The sequence below is a fragment of the Heloderma suspectum genome, chromosome 4 (assembly GCF_057233095.1).
Source record: "Heloderma suspectum isolate Gila_16-S chromosome 4, 16-S_ref, whole genome shotgun sequence".
NCBI classification, from domain to species: domain Eukaryota; kingdom Metazoa; phylum Chordata; class Lepidosauria; order Squamata; family Helodermatidae; genus Heloderma; species Heloderma suspectum.
In genome coordinates, this window is record NC_139461.1 from 98,186,461 (window position 1) to 98,207,190 (window position 20,730).

Here is a 20,730-nt window from a genome sequence, read left to right on the forward strand (position 1 = left end):
CAGCAGTGGAATGGCCAAAGAGTGCTTCTTCCTTCCCACATTGCATGCAGCCTTTCAGCCAAGCTACTCTCTCTCTCTGCAGATGTGTGAATACAGAGGCCTCCCCGCATGGAGATGAAAGTGTGACTGGCAACAGGTACTGGGAAGGGGTTTGATGAATATGGATGTTTTTGCTCTGAAATGGTCAGGATCAGCACGTTCTAGCCTGCAAATGTAAAAACCGTAGTCACAATGTTCTTCTAGCATACTCACACAGAGGTACAATGTAGGCAGCCTAATAAAAGCCTATGTAATGAAATTATCCGAGAGCAACGTGTAATGACCATTACATCTCTGACTCTGCAAAAACAGTACGTTAAAGAACATCTGGTATAGTTAGGATTATAATATGATTTCCTAGAGCCATCAGTTACATGCAGACAGTAGTTAAGGAAAAGTTCACTAAAGAGATTTCTATACCATAAAAAACAAACAAACAAAAACAAAACACAACCCCCCATTAATAATTAGGAAATATGGAAGGTAGGCAAATGATTAGCAATAGTGGGGCTTATTCACACAAAATGGTTTGACTGGCTGCCTAATGGTGCAAAACAGCTTTTGTTTGCTGAAGTAAAAGAGGCTCAGCCACTAGCATAGATGGGACTACACATACCACATGGAATGCCACACTTTTGAAAGGTCAGTGGAAACAGCACAAGTAACGTAATGTGTTAATAGATTATGCAAGTACAGGAGGCACAGTGGGACTAACACTAGGAAATGGCTCTTTGTCCATGAAAAATTTCATAGAAGGGATACAGCTGGCAAGTTTGATGTCTTACCTCTGACTGCCCAGCTGCCCTACCTCACCTGCTGCAGGTGAGCTGTTGTGTTACATTGGCAGAAGTGCCAACTTCAGGGCTCTAATCGGGGAGTGTCAGATTTGAGGGATGGCTGTTGTTAGGCTGGCTTGGCAGGTAAGTAGGTGATAAATGGTCCAACATATATAAAAGTGTAACCTAAGGGAGATTCCTTCACAATGCTGGCCAAATTTACTTCTGAGAACACTCTACAGTTATTTTGGCTGTGAACTCATCTTTGACTGTCTTCCCTCTCCCTTGCACCAGGACATGTGCATTTGATCTTTCCTTTTGCACTCATTCATCAAATTCTAAACTAAAATACTAACTGCAAATCACCTTCATGCCTGATGGTGATGGTTGATTATTTTCACAGTCACCTCAGAGTCAAAAAAGAAGCCTTCCCTCATTGTCTTGCTAACAATGAATGAAGCAAATTGTGTCTCTAGCTTTCTCACTCAAAGTACATGGATGTTAGCAATTTAATTTACATTCTGATTTCTTCCTTTGAATTATAGCAATTACCATATAATGGATTAAACCTTGGCTAAAGGTAAAAAATAATACTATTCCTATTGAACAAACACCATTCGCACAGAAGCAAAATGTTTATTTAACATGGACAGAAAAAAATAAAGAACAGAATTTCCTTTTTACAAAATCTAACTATTGCCTCTAAAATCCCTTAAATCAAAATAATTTTTCAGCAGATGCACCATTTTATTCTTAGGTAGATGGGCAGGAAGGCAGAAACATAATTAACCAGGCATATGACATGCTAACTACAGATATTTCGATATGAGATAATGTTAATTATTTATTCAGGTTTTAACAACATTAATAAGTAATGAATGAATAAACACAGGGAAATAGGACTAGCAAAATACCACATAAAATACAATATTCTATATATAACAATGGCCAAGTTTGCACAAGATTTGGTTGACCTCAGAAAGTACATTAGGAAGAGCACTTCGTATCACATGACTTTTCAATTGGCTGTTTCAAATACATATTTATGAATTCAAGTTAGCATTGAAATTACAAGGAAATGATTCACCTAAATGCCATACCAAGGAGTGCCTTCCACTCCCAGGTGACAGCTGATTCATCTGCAAATAGACATTCCTGTTCTACTAGAAACAATCCACATGCTCCTACCAAGCAAAGACTGATCATAACTACACCATTTTAAAAAGCACTTTTGTAAGGCTACACTTCAGGTTGAACATGGAGAGAAACTGATTTCTTGACCTTGTGATTGTTCAAAGAGCAATCAAGAAATTTCTCGTGGAAATGGAGGAATGTTTAATGACCTCTTGTGGTTAAAAGATGGTATGAATTTTAACTGCGGTTAGACAGACCAGACAATAATAGTTTCCTGTAGTTCTGGCTACTGTTTCTCTTACAATATAAAGGAACAACAAATCTAATAAAACACTAATCATGCTTCCACCACAGTATTCAGCCTCCAATAGAGGCCAGATCCTCGATGCATTTATAGCATTCCAGAATATTATCAATATGCCATTTCCATCTTCTGTTATATACTAGAAAACAAAGGCCAGACAACAGCAACGAGGACATGTTCTAACATGAAAAATGGCAATACCAGAAGCCAACATTAATTTCTAGAACATACTCTAGAGATAAGACACATTTATATACATTAAGGGTGAAATCCTATGCATATTTAGACAAAAATAACTCCTACAACTCCCAGCATTCCCTAGCCAGAGTATCTAAACATGCATAGGATTGGGCCTCTCAAACTTTTTTTCTTTTTTAGCAGAGCATTATTGGGTGACAGGACCCTTGGAGTAAACTTTACATTGTAAAACGTCTCAGAGTAAAATGGTAGATGATAGCACAGTAAACAGAACTGCTGTATCAAGATTAAGTTCTTCTATCTGGGCAAACAAAGAGGGGACTATTATAGAGATGAAATCATAATTGTAAAAATAAGGACACCCTCTCTATTTCCAACGAAATAACGTGAAAATATCCTGTGGAAGTGCATCATGGCAGACATAACACCCTTAGGATTGGCTGGTGAAAAACTGCATCTAAACCGTTTGTTTTTAAGAAAAAAAGAAGAGAAATTGATAGTTTTGTGAAACGTACTTGTTTCGATTAAGAAATGGGGAAAAGAGCAGTTTTTTCCACACCTCAGACTCTGTCCACTTGCTGAAAATGAAGGATTATTAACATATGGGTTTTTGTAAATCTGCAAGAATATCTGAAGCACTGTAACCAAACATATTCTGCACAATTTAGGGTGCAATCCTATGCATATTTAGAAAAAAAAGTCCTACAACTCCCAGCATTGCTGGTTGGGGAATGCTGGGAGTTGTAGGACTTTTTTCTGTCTAAATATGCATAGGATTGCACCTTTAGTCTGGGACAAGAACACAAAAGAGATATAAAATATGCATGTGTGTATTACACATGCACACACACAGAATATGTACACATCCATCTATATCTATCTATCTAATTCAGATCTATCTATCTGAATTAATTTTGCTAGGAATTCTGAGCTTTTTCTTTACCTACAAATTATCCTGGCTTTTTCATCTTCTTAGTGGTTGTACATCTTCTGAGGGATTTGAATATCCTTCCCCCTTCAATCTCTCTCTCTCACAACTGTGCCACAGATGACAGAAAGTGGATTTGGCTTATCAAATGATAGAAACTGGGTATGCCTTATAAAAACTGTCACTGGCTTAGGCTATTTACACAAACCCATGCCGTATTCCATATTGGGAGCATAATAGTTCACTTGCTAGGGATCTGTCCATTCAGGGTGCAATCCTATGCATGTTTAGACAGAAAAAAAGTCTTAACATTCCCAGCATGCCCTACCCAGCTTGGCTGGCTGGAGGGATACTGGGAATTATAGAATTTATTTCTGTCTAAACATGCATAGGATTGCACTCTTGAGCACCATGCCTTCAACTGTGGCCAACCACAAGCATCTGGGAAGATCACAACCATGCTCTATTTGTGACTGGGCAGGTTAAAAGGAATTCTGGACTGGTCACCCCATCTAAATATAAATAGTTGCAGCAGAGAAGGTTATTTGGATAACATGTCCATAATTAAAACAATTACACAGAAGTTGTGTGTATGTTTAAAAAGGAAAGAGAACAGGGAGTTCGATTTACACACCTTTTTAAAAAGGTCTTTATGCTAGAAACAAGAGCCATATGGTTTAGTTCATACCCCATGGTATATGCTGTAGGCTTATACTTTAAAAGCAAGTGGAAACACAGCCACATAATGCTTCATTACCTAGGAATCCTGCCTTACAGTTTCCTAGCACATTCCTTAAATATCATTAATCAGTCCAAGCCCATTAGAATCTCTGGGTAATGGGGCAGCAAAGAAAACACATGAAAGCCTGAGAAGTTTAACATCCAGCAACTCATCTATCATGTAATTCAAAATGAGAACATTTTTCTAAAAATCTGTTTCATTAGATTTAAACTGTCTTCAGATGAGAATGTGGAATATCTCTCTTTTCCCTCTGAATTGTGCAATTCTTATTAAATATGAATAACTGACATCTAAGTAATTAGTTACAAAGCTAAATGAAGAAGCTATTTTGTTCGGAGGATAAGAGGAGGGGAATCTCACCAAGGATACCTTTGGCATCTGCATCACCAGGTATATCACAATGGGCAAGTTTGCACATCATGCTAAGCCACCCTGAGTATATTCTGCAAATTTCATAGCAGCGGACTTTCGAATGTGCAAAACCAATTGTTTTTTTGCTTAAGGTTGCAAACACATTTGGGATGCTCTCTGGTGTCCTTTCTTCTCGATTTTTAGGAGAACAGGGCAGAGGGCACTGACAAAGGATGAAGGAGTATGGTAAGATGGCGAGGGGTGATGGGGGTTTTCACTGCTCTTGCTGGGTGGCTCTCTAGCCATTCCCAACAGCCCATGATGAAGCTGCCCTGCTGGGTTCGAATGTCACAACAAGCCGCTCTTAACAGCCGAACAACAAACCATGAGCTCTCAGAGTGGCTTGTTTGTGGAAAACAACCCACGATGGAAAAAAAATGCTCTGAGTTCAGACCTTACAAGCTTGTTAGCACGTCATGCAAACTCAACCATTCTGAACTCACCGTGGCTTCTTGTGTCGTGCAAACCAGGCCAACGGATGATAAGATCCTTTACTGAGAAAAGCTATCAACTCCTGCTGACATATAAGCCTTTTCACTGATATGCTAGCTTTACATGTGCCTCGAGACTTTCGTTTCAGTGATGCATTGAATTATACTATCCCTTCACTTGCACTGCAAAATAACCTCTCAGTTCATAAGCTGGAGTGGCAATATATCATACAATTTTCCATGCAGAAGAAAATCAATATACCACACAAAGGGAAGATAGCAACAAAACACTTCTATCCTAAGTAGATAAATCTTCTACATAAAAGTTAGCAAAGTATCTTCCATGAATGTAATTTCATTTAATGGATGAGGTTTGTGTTGTTGTTTTTAAAGTGGAGCTCATGTTGAGTTTCACTTTTAGATTAAGTCTGAATTTCAAAACCTAGAAAGGTGTGCAACTTATATGTCCATGCTCTAGAGAGATATCTGGTGTGCAATACCTCAAAAGGCATGTTGTTTCAATCTCAGATAATTTGAAGTTCTTTACTCTTGACAGCTGACAAGGAAGTTTCAAAGGGCTATATGGATAATTTCTATGGCTTTGTCTGGAACAGTGTAAATCACTACGCACAGGCCACAATGCAGCTCACACTATAGCTTTCTAGCAAAAAGATACATCCTACTGTGCAAAGCAAATTTCCATTTTCCTTTCTTTGAAAAGAATGTCAAAAATGACTTCTGCATATAGATAACTATGCCACAGGATGTGGTAATTGCCAACTGTAAAACTGGATTTTAAACAAACCAAACTACATCAAGAGTTCTGAAACTTCCCTATATAACCCTTTTCAGATGAAGCGAACTACATGCAGCTCAAACACAGTTATATCCTCAAATGTAAATAGGATAAAGGGAGGGTTCACATTTCCTGGTACAATCCACATGAACATGTTGAGAGTGTGCAGGGTTGCCCCAGTGCTCAGGGTTTGGGGGCCTTCATTCAAAGGAGCCACTGACAAGAGATAGCACTTCCATGCGAGGGTCTCTATATCCTAAATAGTTCATTCCCTTTCCCCATGACTAAAAAAAAAAAATCAACAGATATCATCAGATCAAGGGGCATTTTGGAAATGTGCCCAACTGTGTAAATTTAGCATGTAGGCTGCAGAGCAAGGCTTTTCTTGGCCAAGAATTTGAATTACCTGCAAGCATTGTTTAAGTGTTGTCTTAAAGCACAGAGTAAATACTCAGCTTTGGGGAATAAAATATGAGTCAGAAAGATACAGCTCTGTGCACCTGTTAATCCAGTATTGGCTAAGATAATTTCCATCATAATGCATTTGTAGAAGTGTGGTGTGTGTTTTTAAATAGCATTAATTCAAAAGATGATTTTAAGAAGAGCGGGTAAATAAACAAAGCGTGTTCACCTTGATTACAAAGTGAACAGAAGTAGTGTTGGCAACTTAACTGGTTAATCTCTTTTTTCCACACAGAGGCACTTTCATATGATTGGACTACATCTGGACATTGACTGAAGTCAAACTCTGTAACATGCACAATCTAATTGTTAGTCCAGAAACAGGCCCAAGAAGAGTCCTTGCATTCTTAAGCAGTACAGATACAATACAGTGAAATATTTTCACTGTTATTACCTCAGTCACATATGATTTGATCATAACAATATTCCTTTAGATAATTTTTGGCACATGGAAGGTTCATCGGGAAATGGTCAGACTTGATTCAAAGGTCCTCTGATGCCAAATCTTTTTGCACTATGGGAGAACTGCAGCAGCACAGACCTGACTAGCTGTCCTTCACCCTTGCCCACTACAAACATCCTCTTTCCCCCTTGTTTGTCCCTACAACAAGTATTCTAGTGTGTGGTTCTCTCTCTTCAGTCATCATTTCTACCTTCCTGCCTTTGTCTCTCTCCAGTCCTGCCATTGTTCCTACTACAGATACATGACAGCCATTGTGGGGGGTAGTTAGAGTGTTGAACTGGGACTGGGGAGACCTGGGTTCTGGTCCTCACTCTTCCATGAAGCTCACTGGGTGACTTTGGGTCAGTCACTGACTCTCAGCCTAACCTACTCGCAGGGTTGTTCTGAGGATAAAATGGAGAGCAGGAGGATCATGTACGCTGTCTTGGGCTCCCTGGAGGAAAGGTGGGATATAAATGTAACAAATAAATAAATAATATACCAATCACCCCACCCCAACTGTCTCTATCTACAGACCCTAAATTGGAATTAGAACTCCGTCAACCATGCAACTCGTTAAACTCCATGGGCTTCCACTAGCCCACTCTCACCGTTCCTCCAGCTTTCTAGATCCTGATTCTACAAGGAGAGAGCCAGGGCCTGCAGGAGAAGCCACCACCACCACCACCACTGGAGAAGAGGCGTGCTTGCCGCCGCCGGGCCTGCTGCCGCCGCCGCTGCCACCACCACCAGGCCTTCCTTGTGGACTTCTGCCTGGCAGACCGCCAGTCCCTGCAGGACCAGGCCCCCAGGTACCGAGCCAGCTGTGCTGCTCCACCTGCCCCTCCCTGGAGGGGCTACATAAGCTGGCTGGCTGAGGTGGCCTGGGAGAGCCAGGGCCTGCAGGAGAAGCCACCACCACCACCACCACCACCACCGGGGAAGAGGCGTGCTTGCAGCCGCTGGGCCTGCTGCCGCCGTCGCCGCTACCACCACCACCAGGCCTTCCCTGTGGACTCCTGCCTGGCATTTTTAAGGGGATTTTCATTGTTTTGTTTGTTTGTTTTATTTTGTTGGGGGGGATTTTGTTGTGTTTTTAGGGGTGGGTAGCCTGCCTGATAGGCGGGAGCGAGGGGGCATGTGTCCACCTGATGGAGGCAGTGGGGGGAGTGTTGGGGGCCAGAACATACCGAGGCTGGGCGGCAGGCGCTGGCGGAGTGCTAGGGGCAGGCCATGCCAGCTAAGGGGAACAAGGGAGAGATGTGTAGTATCTGTCCCCTGCTCCGGGCCTGTCCAGAGCCAAAGGATGGCTGGGGGAGGCGTGACCCCATCTTCTGGCCTTCGTTTGCTGCTCTGCAATGCCATGTCTGTTACCCAGAAAACCTCCCTCATCCATGACATGATCCTGGATGAGGGTGCAGACCTGGCATGTATTACGGAGACCTGGCTGGCCGAGGCTGCTGCTCCAACCCTTGCAGCCATGTGTCCGGCTGGATTTTCGTATGCACAGCAGCCGAGGGCTGGGGATCGGGGAGGGGGAGTGGCTGTTATCTACCGAGAGTCCTTGGTCTTCACCAGACCCCCTCTCCGGGAGACCAAGGTTGTTGAGTGCATGTACTGGAGGTTGGGCCCGAAGGGCAGTCTGGGGATTCTGCTCGTGTACCGTCCACCCCGCTGCACGACTGACTCCCTGGCCGAGGTGCTTGAGGTGGTCTCTGATGTGCGTGTACAGTCCCCTAACTTACTGGTGTTGGGGGACTTCAACGTACATTCGGAGGCCATCCTCACAGGAGCACCTCAGGACTTCATGGAGACCATGGCCTCCTGGGAGCTGCACCATATTCTAACTGGGCCCACCCATGTAGCCGGTCATGCACTAGACCTTGTGTTTGTTTCTGGAGAAGCGGGGAGTGATCTGGAAGTCGGGGGTATATCCACCACCCCCTTGTCATGGTCAGATCACTATCTGGTGATGTTGGACTTCTCGGTTCCACAACCCCTCCGCAGGGGTGGAGGACCCATTAAAATGGTCCGCCCCAGGCGTCTTATGGATCCAAATGGATTCCTGAACGCGCTTGGGGATTCTCTGGGGCATGCCAACGGCCACTCGGTCGAGACCCTGGTGGGTGGCTGGAATGCCGCAATCACTGGGGCATTAGATCGGGTGGCTCCGAAACGCCCTCTCCCCCTGAACAGGGCTCGGACTGCACCATGGTTCAATCCGCGGTTACGAGCTCTGAAACAGGAGGTGAGACGGCTAGAGCTCCGGTGGCGGAAGTCTCGCTCCAAAGACGATCAGACACGGGCTAGAGCTATATCTTCAGCCTATCACGTGGCGGTGAAGGCAGCAAAAAAGGAATATTATGCTGCCTCCATCGCGTCTGCAGAGTGCTGCCCCAGGAGGCTGTTCCAAGTGGTCCGCAGCCTGGTCGGTCCTGTGGCTCCGGAACCACTGGAGCATTCTAAGGCCTCCTGTGAGGCTTTGGCAAGGCACTTTGCAGATAAAATTGATCAGATTAGGTGTGGTACTCTGCACACTGTGGATACAGTTAGTGAGCAAGAGGCGGCCTGTGGCAAACCGGTTTTGTGGGATCGGTTCCAGCTTCTTCTTCCTGATGAAGTGGACAAGGTGCTTTCATCTGTAAGGCCAACCACCTGCTTACTTGATCCTTGCCCATCTTGGCTCATTACGAGCTGCAGAGAGAGACTGGGTGAGGGGATCAAGGCGGTGGTGAACGCCTCCCTTGAGGAGGGAGTGATGCCATCAGCCCTCAAGGAGGCAGTGATAAGACCGCTCTTAAAGAAGCCCTCCTTGGATCCTCAAGTTCTGAACAACTTTCGCCCAGTCTCAAATCTGCCATTTTTGGGCAAGGTGATTGAGCGGGTGGTGGCGGTGCAGTTGAAGGCACACTTGGAAGAAACTGATTATCTAGACCCATTTCAGTCGGGCTTCAGGCCTGGGCATGGGACAGAAACGGCCTTGGTCGCCTTGGTGGATGATATGAGGAGGGCTCTGGATAGGGGTGAATGCTCCTTCCTTGTTCTCCTCGACCTCTCAGCGGCTTTTGATACCGTTGACCACGGTATCCTCCTGGACCGCCTGGAGGGGTTGGGCATTGGAAACACTGTATTGCGGTGGTTCCAGTCCTTCCTCTCTGGCAGGTACCAGAGGGTAGCACTGGGAGAGGAGGTTTCGGACCCGTGGCCACTTACTTGTGGGGTGCCACAGGGTTCCATCCTCTCCCCGATGCTATTTAACATCTATGTGAAGCCACTGGGGGCTATCATCAGGAGGTTTGGGGTGCAGTGTCATCAATATGCGGATGACACTCAGCTCTACCTCTCATTCAAATCTTCACCAAGGTTGGCCGTAGAATCCCTGTCCAAATGTCTGGAGACGGTGAGTGGCTGGATGGGGAGGAATAAGCTGAAGCTCAACCCTGACAAGACCGAGGTACTTTTGGTGGGAGACAGGAGGAGGCTGGGGGATGTTGACCTGGTGTTGAATGGGGTACAGCTACCCTTGAAAGACCAGGTCCGCAGCCTGGGGGTCATTTTGGACTCCCAGCTGTCCATGGAGGCTCAGGTGTCAGCTGTGAGCCGGACAGCGCTGTATCAACTCCATCTGATATGGCGGCTGCGCCCCTACCTTCCCGACCATCTGCTCCCATCGGTAGTACATGCCCTGGTCTTCTCTCGTTTAGACTACTGTAATGCGCTCTACGTGGGGTTACCCTTGAAGACGGTTCGGAAACTGCAGCTGGTACAGAACGCGGCGGCTCGCCTGATTAAAGGCAGCCGCTGGCGAGATCACATCACTCCAGTGCTGAAGGAGTTGCACTGGTTACCAGTTGTTTTCCGGGCCAAATTCAAGGTGTTGGTTTTGACCTTTAAAACCCTATATGGTTCCGGCCCAGCCTATCTTAAGGAGCGCCTCCAGCAACACCAGACAGGCCGCTTAACAAGATCAGCCTCGGAAGGCCTTCTCTCTGTCCCATCAGCCAGGACAGCTAGACTGGTGGGGACGAGGGAGAGGGCCTTCTCTGTGGTGGCCCCCACTCTGTGGAACTCCCTCCCTAGGGAACTCCGTCATGCCCCCTCTTTAATGAGCTTCCGTCGTGCATTAAAAACGTGGTTGTTCAGGCAGGCATTTGGGGTGGGTTAGGGTATTTTTTTAAAAAAAATTTTTTATGGTAAAATTTTATTGTTTTAAATTGTTTATGGTGGGTTGTACATCGCCCAGAGTGGCTGGGTGACCAGTCAGATGGGCGATTAATAAATTTAATAAATAAATAAGACTCAAGTGACACCGGGGCTCTGATTTCCGGGTGCCCCCCTCTTTGCTCATCTCATGGTGAAATGTCAGAGTTAATATCTAATGAGCTGAATTTTGTTTCCTGTTGACAGTTTTACATTGGCCGAGAAAGCTGTGAGCAGATTCGTTTCTTAAGAGGTATGTGTCAGCTCTAGTCATCATCAAAATGATGCTTGGAGTACCTCCACTAAAGTAAGGTTCTCCAGAGAAGTGGTTATTCCAGATATCTGCTTCCCAAGAGATGCTTTAATCCTCCTTTGATGGATGACTTGCTGTTATAAACAAACACTTTAAAACAACAGTGCTTTCTGCCTAGTAATAAACTGAGGTCTCTGTAGGCATCATTTTAAAGATGCATTAGGAGCAGACAAAGAGTCTACTGGCCTAAAAAGATTGCTGTTATAAACGGGCCTTAAGAAGGCATAAACACACAGCAGCCTAACATACCAAGAGTGGCCACCTTGATTTAATTTTCAAAGCTATGGTATATGGGCTGGCCAAAGTTGCTCTGCCTAAAGGCTAGAAACCAAATACTTAAGATTGTGAAAAACTATATGGGATCAAAACACCCTTAACAAATTTTCTGCACAACTCTTTCTTCTGCACAACTCTTGTTGCTCTCTATTTCCCCACCAGCCCCCTTTCTGAAATGCTGTTGCTTCTTTCCTACCTCTCCTATCTCAGACAGCTCACATTTCTTTATTTCTTTATAAACTTTATAAAATTATAAAAATTATAAAATTTATAAAGAAACTTTATTTATTGTGCTGCTTCCACTATTTCCTACTCTTTTTCCAGGCTTACTTGGTCTCAGTATGTGGCTTGTGGAGGGTGGGGGGAAGAGTCTACAAGTCCCTAGCTTAAGTACTCAATAGGACTTATTTTCATTTTGTTTCTGTTCACTTCTTTAAACTGCTAAAGAGAGTCATATGTGAAATGTGGCTCATAAACCACTGATAAATCACTCCTGCTATGCCAAGTTAACACAATCCTTTGCAAAAAAAATACCCAGGAAAGTGTCACTGAACCTTGGTATTGCAACTGCTTTACTTTGCCTAATGGTAAGACCAGCCCTGACTTGAGCTTAAACCTGCTGGTATCAGTGGAAGCAAACTGGCTTAATTTTTTTTTTTATCACTTATGCGTAATTGGGCTTCCCACCAGCCAACCTAGATTTTACTCTTTGAAAACACATCTGTAAGACTGCATATCTGAATACTACCTCAAATAAAAAATAACCTGCATATGAAAGAGTTCTAGAGTTCTAGCTTTACCATGGAAGTAGCTTTTGATCTGGGTAGCAATCAAGCAGATCACTCCCTACATACATGATGAAGTGGTACAGAAAACAAGGAGAACTGTACCACATAAATACTGTTGTTATTTTTGTTATTATTTTGTAAGAACTTTTTCCCATACTACTACTTTAGAGACAGAGCATTGAATCAGAAGCAGGAAAACTCTCATGCAGGTGCAAACTTATAATAGAATAATTCCCCCCTGTATTATTTATAAAGCAAAATAATACACAAAATGGTGGGGGATGCAACTTTAAGAAAAAACACACGTTGCCATTAAGTCAAATTCTGTGGGCTTCTTCAAATGGAGCTTTTTATATCCTGCTATTGACAGTGGTTACTCACATAAGTTTGCAGGTCCTTTAGATGACATTGTCAACCTCTGGGGAGTCTCCCACACTAAATGACCTTTATTCCATTTTTAAAAGATTGGAGATAATGAGCTATCAAATTACAGTATTTGAGTTCCGCTTGAGTTTCCTCATAACAAAGGAAGACCCATTATAAGTGGCTGTATAATGAAGCATATGGAAGAGGAGGGGGAAAGGGGGCAGAGGAAGTATGTGTAAAGGGAGTCCGTTGTGATCCTGCATTTAAAACGGAAGCAGAAAGCCCTGTTTTAAATGTGGGATTTTAGGCTGGTATATACAGGCTCTGTGTGTGGAGTCTACACTGTAGTTTACGCCACTTTAGTATTTCAGGTATGCTGCTTATCAGAAAAAGAATACTAGAAACACAGCATCTATTCTCCCTGTTACCCCTTCCACCCCAGCATTCTTGCCTAAAGCCACAAGAGCACTGCCACTTCCTGTCTTGCTTAAGCATCTCTTTCAAGTCTTGCCTTAATTATTTCCAGTACAATTATCACACACTGACTTATGGGAAGTTTTCAACAGTACAGCCACTGTCAAAAACACTTCATCTGAAGTTTCTTCATTCCTTCATCAACCCAGACAACTGAAGAGCACTTTGCAAAGGGCAGATAATATTTTAAAGGGGGGGCACGTTCCTCCACCTTAATGCAACGGTGCCCCTGTTTGAACTAGTTCAAGTGGGTTTTCAAAGCTATTATTCAGGAGCTCATGAAAATAAAAGTATGAAAAGAAACAGGTTGATGATACAAGAAGGGAATGCATTCACTCATGTTATTTTCAAGAAAGGCTTTACTTCAGTTCTCCCATTGCCTCCTTTGTCGGCAGAGTTTGCTATCTACACAAGCAGGTATTTCATCCAATCAGAATGGGCACAATTGGATACAGTCACATGGGTACAAGTCATGGGTACCATCACATGGGTACAATTTATCCAGTCAGAATGGGTACAATTCAGAGAAAAGTGTTTGGAGCAGAGAACCAACACTGCCTATATAAGGCTTTAAATCAGCCTTCCCCAACCTGGTACCCTCTAGTAGTTTTGGACTACAAATCCCAGATTTCCTGACTATCGGCCATGCTAGCTGGGGCTGATGGGAGTTAAAGTCTAAAACACCTGGGAGGCACCAGGTTGGGGAAGGCTCCTTTATACCATTAAATCACATCTCCAAGTAATAATAAGGCTACTTCTAATCATATGACTGTAACCATTTCCAGTTATTTTGTTAGATATTGTTGTTTTATGGTGATATTGTGATTTTAATTGTTGTAAACTGCCTTGAGTGATTGATGTGTATGCATTAAAAAGGCAGGGTAGAAATTAGCACATATTACTTGTTCATTTGTTCGTTCGTTCATTCATTTATTATTCATTTGTATGACAGCAGTGCCTGCAACAGTCATGGGCAATCTTTTTTCTCCCCTGTGGGTTGAATGATTTTACCTCTTTCCCACATATGGTGGATGAACCTGGAGAACCTCAGCATTTATTATTAAGCCCTCCCACCCTTTGAGTGATGTGATAGTGTGACAACATGAAAGGGCAAGGTAGTAACTAAAAGCAAGGAGACCTCTTCGCAGGTTGGATCTAAGATGGCTACTGTTGCTTGTGAAACCCCACCGGGATGAGGAAAGTTGTTCAGCCCATCACGTGTGTGTAGAAAGAAGGCGGGAAAAGATCCTGTACCAAAATATATATGGTCCAAATGAAAAGCCAGAAAAAGATCCAGAGAAACGTGAAGAGACTTGGATAAAGTCAAATGTTACATTAGGAGGTACAACTAGGAATTAATTCTGCTATCCTGAATCATAGCCAGTTACCCCATCAGTGGGGGATCCAGACTATGTCATGCTTTAGTCCCACTGAAATTGATGGGACTTAAGTTAGTAGTCTAGATCCAACCCAATATGTCCAGCACTCTACCTTGTATATTTGTTCCCTTTCCAATGAAGTGTTACTTAATTCTGAACACTGACTGTTTTCAAAAACACCACATATGCTGGTTAAGGTATTGTGTTTCACAATATATGGAAATAGCTGGCAAAACAAGACAGACAACTTACTCATCTTTTAAGGGGAAAAAGAAAGAAGTGAAATCATTCTAAACAAAACTATACCATCTGAATCTCTTTGTTTGCCTATTTTAAAATCAATGCTAGGGTCGGCATCATCCGATCACCGTAACGTATCTTCTCTTCCTTTACTAGCTTTTGCAAAAAGTCTTGTGTATTCTTCACAACCACTCCTTCCCTCCCTGTCTCTCCCTGTTTTCCTTAACTGGGATAAATGGGAGGGTATTCCAAATTTCCCCATTTAATATCTATACTTTTTTTTGCTTATTTGCTATTACAGGAAAGGGAATACTAAAGAAACAAATAAAATGAGCAACTCTTCTATGAAGTGTATTTTGAATTATCACTGGATTCACTCTGCCTGGGAGAGGTATTTATATATGAACAACAACAACAGAATGTATACATCTTAGAGAGCAATCCTAGGCCCAAGATCTGCTCTTTCACCAGTGGGGGTGGGGAAACATGACACATCCATGGGGGGGGGCAGTATGCCTGGAGAAAGCTCCACAGGGATAGATTTACCATGGTAGGTCATGAACTGGAGCCATATAAGTGTGTGTGTGTGAGAGAGGTGGCCTTTGTTCTTCGTTCTTCTGTGAGGCCCCAGCATTGGACCCCTCACCTATTCCAGCCTAGAGCTGCTACAGTATTTCATCACTCATTGAAACCAATGGGAGGGATTAGAAAAAGAAAAAAGGATTAGAAAAAGGAAAAAAAACTGCCAAGAAATAAAAAATAATGTAGGATCACCCCCCACATAACTGGCTGCCTTTTGGAAGTGGTGTATGATCCACCACCTCACTCCCCTCTCCCCCACATGCTTAGGATTACTTTGACAGAGGCCAAATAAAATATAAAAGCAGTATATTCAGCAACATTGCTAATTCCAATCCAAAGAATATCCCTGAGTTTATAAACCATTATATGGCAGAGACATAGAATCATACAATAGTAGGGTTGGAAGGGGCCTATAAGACGACTGAGTCCAACCCCTTGCTCAGTGCAGGAATCCAAGTCAGAGCATCCCTGACAGATGGCTGTCCAGCCTCATCTTGAATGCCTCCAGTGTGGGAGAGCCCACATTTGTGTGTACAACTTTTCCTGTCACTGGGCTGAATTGCTGGGGTAAAACTGCACCTATCAAACTTTTCCCAACTGTGAGCTTCAGTTAACAATGAAAACATCATCAATGTGTAATGAAGTGTTGGTAAATATTTCAGTTTTTTTCTCCTCTTAGCCTAATTTCAAATAAAACACTTCCCCTTACCTTTACCTTCTCAGTAGTCTGATCTCGTTTTCCAATGTTGTTCCCCATGACGATCCTCCAGTTTCTTCCAGAACTATAACAAGTAAAAAAAGTGGGAAGAGTAAGAAAGTTCACAATGATTTCAAAGTGACCCAGTCAGCTACAGTCTCCTGAACAATATATACACTAAATGCCCTTGGAAATAGCCATCCCTCTGTGCTAGGATGCATGCTTGGAGAAGATCCCAGGTTCAATCCCTAGCATCTCCAGGAAGGGCTGGGAAAGTCTCTTGCCAGTCAAGACAGACAATACTGAGCTAGATGAACCAAAGGTTTCACTTGGTATAAGGCAGCTTTCCATGTAAAATTAAATGTAGGTAAGGTGATCAACCTGAATTGCATTGCTTATGTATGGGCCACATTCATTTTTTATTTGTTTGCAGGACTGTAGTACTCCATGTTTATGAGACAAAGCCCTATTCAGACGTCTCTTACTGGGTTTAGTTGACACACAAGGAAAGGGAATGAATGCTCCCACCCTGTCTCTCTCCTCTTTCAATCTCTGCTTGTGGAGGGAAACTGTCTGAAGAGGACAGACTCCTGTATCCATGAAGGCTCCCCATGTGAGCCAGAATGGAGATTGTCCAGTGTTCTGGCTCACATGGAGAGCTTCCATGGAGGAGGCTCCATGGAGGAGGCTCCATACAGGAGGCTCTTGTCTTCAGACAACCATTCTACACAAACTGACAGTAGGCAACGAATGTGACAACAGAGAGGAGAGAGGCTGAAACATTCCTTTTCCTTGTGTGTTAGCTAAACCTGGTAAGAGAACACCTGAATAGGGCTGGGACCTCACCAGAAGATAGACCTCGGTGCAGAACTGATCATTCTGATGTCAGTTTTCACTCAATGTGAAGATAAACTTTAAAATGTGTGGTGAACTTTGAAGCTAGACATGGCTAGGTATAACTTCTACAGATGTGCAATATCTATGCACAATATTTTCAACTACTCTTGCAGCACTCAAGCCAGAAATGGCTGCCTCAACCGTGGTTGAAAATATTTTGTACAGTAACTAGAAAACATGTAAAAAAATAACCCCCTTAAATTTAAGCCAGGATTCATGTATCTTGCCTCATCTACTTTCCTCTTGCCAAAACTGAATTACATCAACCTAGAAATCTGGTAGAATAACGCCTATCATTGATTTAGCTTCTAGCAATATTCCCCACAGATAACATGAAAACAAGACCCTATTACTTTCAATCCTTAGTATAGCACAAAGTCCTATTTTGCAGTCTGTCCATAAACTTATAATAAAATACCTCTAGCAATAATAACAATGCATGATGTAAATGAAATACCACCGCAAGCATGAAACAGCTGGAGAATCAGTCACCCGCATAAGAAGCACTGTACAAAGTATGCCCATACTTTATACTCAATGCCCATATATCTACAAAAAGACCATCTGAGCTAGTAAACTGACAGCTTTTTTGAGCTCGTTTCATTATTCTGCATAGATCCCTCTCCCATAGATAGAAGAGGCAGTTATGCAAATGAACTTATTACAAGCAAACCGCTTTTATTTGCATAATTGGCTCTTGTCACAGAACTCTGCTTTTCTTGGTTCAGAGTATACACCCCCATCAATGACTTAAACACAGGTTACTTTCTGCTACAGTTGTTCTCTGATTAGATCTCTATGACATTAGCACTTGGATCTAACACTGAATTCATGTAAAGTAAAAGATACCTGAAATCAAGTCAGTCTATCAGCCCATATGGATTAATATCTCACTATATACAATACTGCAGCTTATGTGATATAAAATACTTCTTATTGCTTGGCAGGATGAGACTACACACAGGAAGAAATAGCTCATTAAGGGGCTGGCCCAAGTCATTTTGGTACTTGAGAGGGAAAAGCAGATGGCACACCCCACTCCCAAAGTCAAGCACAGTACACAAGGCTGATCAAGTTATTTTGGTGCCTGAGTCAGAAAATCCCACAAGCGTCTCTTGTAGGATTTTCCCACAAGAAAATATAACAATAACAAATCAACTAACCACTTGCAGTCCTTTCATGATACCCCAAATCAGTTGCTTGATACATGGTCCTTTAAAACTGTTTGTCTCTAAGTTTAGTGTATTTCATTGCCCTGTGTGTGTTTTTCACTTTAGTTGCACATTTGTACAAATTGTGAAAAAAACAAAATAGAGGCAAACATTTAGACATCCTACTTGATGACAGCCTGAAGTCACGTGGATTTATTATGGGAAGTGAAACATATGGTGAGTACTTAACTCTCCATATTTTAAGAAGGTAATTTTATTTGATTGTCAAAACAGCACAGAAGAGCATCAGTCAGGGACTACTGAATGATACAGCTTACAGCCTGAAGTGTCCAAGACTCGTAAGACTCAGCTATTACTGACAGGAATTATTTCCCACAGGGGAAAAATGAGCAAAAAGTAAAGGGGTACAACGATGCTCCATCATGACAAATACAGCTATTTCACAGTGCATCATATGATGTTTCAGCAGTTTTCAACCTTGTCATGCAGGCCTGGCCTCTCCAGGGACATTCAACACCTTTCGTCATTATTAACACTTTTAATTCTGCAAATATAAGGAAAAGTATTCAGGCAGGGTTTTACCCATCCACTCACTAATATAATCAAATAACATTAAAGATATTATACTACCTGTATTTATCCCTTGACTGTTATGCAACAGTTCTTACATTCTTAGGTCACCCGCCACTAAATGTCTAGCTATGACCTTACCTGAAGTGCTATACTAAGAACCACAGTAATCTGAGAAGAGGCCATTCAAGCAAGGGTTAATGGCTTAAGGACACAAAGGGCTACATTCTTCTGATTTTCTTGGGTGCTCCCAGCAAAATGAGAATGGTGTCACTATTGGGCCAGCGGGCAATTTGCCAGTCTTGGGGCCCCAGTACTGCCCTGTTTTGCCAACTTTTGGAACCAGCCCTACCCTAGCCATATTTACTCAAGATAACTCCCAGTTGATTACAGGTTCCAGACCACAAGAGGCCTGTGGGTTTACTTTGTTCACATTATATCATTCTGTTAAAATCTGCCATGCCATTTTTTGTTTTTAACAGGGAAAATGGGACAGAACACCTAAGGTCAAACAGTCTCCCAAATCAAGCTTCTACCCACCTGACTACATTGGTCATTAGGGACAAGGAATCAACTATATAAAAAGACAAAAGTTGTTCTGTTTACTTTGGTGAGACATGCCTTTTCCCAAGAAGGTGAATTAAACATCCCCCATGTAGATATGCAAGAATGTCCCCCTTCCCATCAACACAAACAGGTTCGTTGCTTCACATGATACTTTTTTAGAGCTCCACCTAAGATTTATTTAAGCGTACATCTAAAAATGTAATGTGTGAATTAGACATGTATGTTTGAAAATGTGCATCTTACTGGATTGTCCATGCTTGGCTGAAGCTCCTTGTGGAGTGTTTCTCTGGCAGAGCAGCCATGTGTGTTACCACATAATGCATGGAGACTTCCTGAAAGTTTTGAGTCAACGTCCCACTGACTCACTCAAAAGTCTGATCCTAAATAGTCACAGCATGGAATAGTTTTTAATTATTAATGGTACATGCCATCAAACTACAAATTATCTGGGGGCATTAGTGAGTTCCCTGAATTCCATTCATCTTCAACATCTGATTGCTAAATGCTAGTGTGGATGATTAATACAATTTACCCACTAATAAGCAATAAACTACTTCTGGAAGTTGGCAGACAAGAAGAAATAAAGATCAATCAAGAGCAGTTAACTCCCACTTTTTATAGTATACAGGAGTGCTATTAAAACTTCAATAACGTGAAAGCAGTTGGCAGTACATGAAGAATGTTGCCAGTTTTACTGGCATTTAACTATTTCCAGTGGAGCTTTAAAAAGGCTATGTTCTCCACAGTGAATAAAAGATGCTGATTCTCCTAAATGGAGTGGAATCCCGAGAGAAACAGGTCACTAAAAATGCGGCTGGGTAGTTTTTGAAAGTACATGAGAGGAAAGAAGGGAGAGAAAGGGATGTCCTTTGGAAAGACAGAGAAAACAAAACATATTACAAAAAGAAAGCCCAAAGGAACCCCCAGTGTCATGAGTGAATCTATCTTGAGCAGTTATTTCAGTGAGGGGATTCTGTTTCACCAGAGTTGTTTCTATTGCAGTGGTGGTGGTATGGCTTAGTAGTTAACTGTGTGAGCCACAGCTCTGCTGTGAAACTGAATGGTGGGAGGTTCAGGACAGAAAAAAGTAAATACTCCTTCATACAGTTCATAGTTAAACTATGGAATTCACTACCACAAGATGAAGTGATGGCCACCGATTTGGATGGCTTTAAAGGGGATTAGACAAATTCATGGAGGATAAGGCTATCAATGGCTACTAGTCCTGATGGCTTTATGCTACCTCCAGTGTCAGGGGCAGTATGCCTATGTATACCCGTTGCTGGGAAGCATGGGCGGGAGGGTGCTGTTGCACTCGTGTCCTACTTGTGGGTTTCCCACAGGCAGCTGGTTGGCCACTGTGTGAACAGAATGCTGGATTAGAAGGACTTTTGGTCTAATCCAGCATGGCTCTTCTTAAATCCTCAATCCCTCCAAAATCATTCTGAAATGTATAGATGCCATCTAGCAAGCTATTCTGATGCTAACACAAAAGTCAGCTACAGATAAATTCACCTTGAAGAGAGCTTATGTCCCATACAATTTC

General features: G+C 42.6%; 1 protein-coding gene across 3 annotated transcripts in view; it reads right to left on the reverse strand.

The window, feature by feature from the left end:
- The window catches only part of MBP (myelin basic protein), a 172,225-nt gene that overhangs the window by 108,871 nt on the left and 42,624 nt on the right, over positions 1-20,730 (reverse strand). For 2 of the 3 annotated variants that reach the window (XM_084850036.1, XM_084850035.1), the window contains exon 2: positions 15,991-16,063. In XM_084850036.1, coding sequence (XP_084706162.1) covers positions 15,991-16,038 — 48 coding nt within the window. In that variant the 5' untranslated portion in view covers positions 16,039-16,063. The remainder of the gene's footprint in view (positions 1-15,990; positions 16,064-20,730) is intronic. The other variant, XM_084850037.1, reaches the window with a different exon arrangement.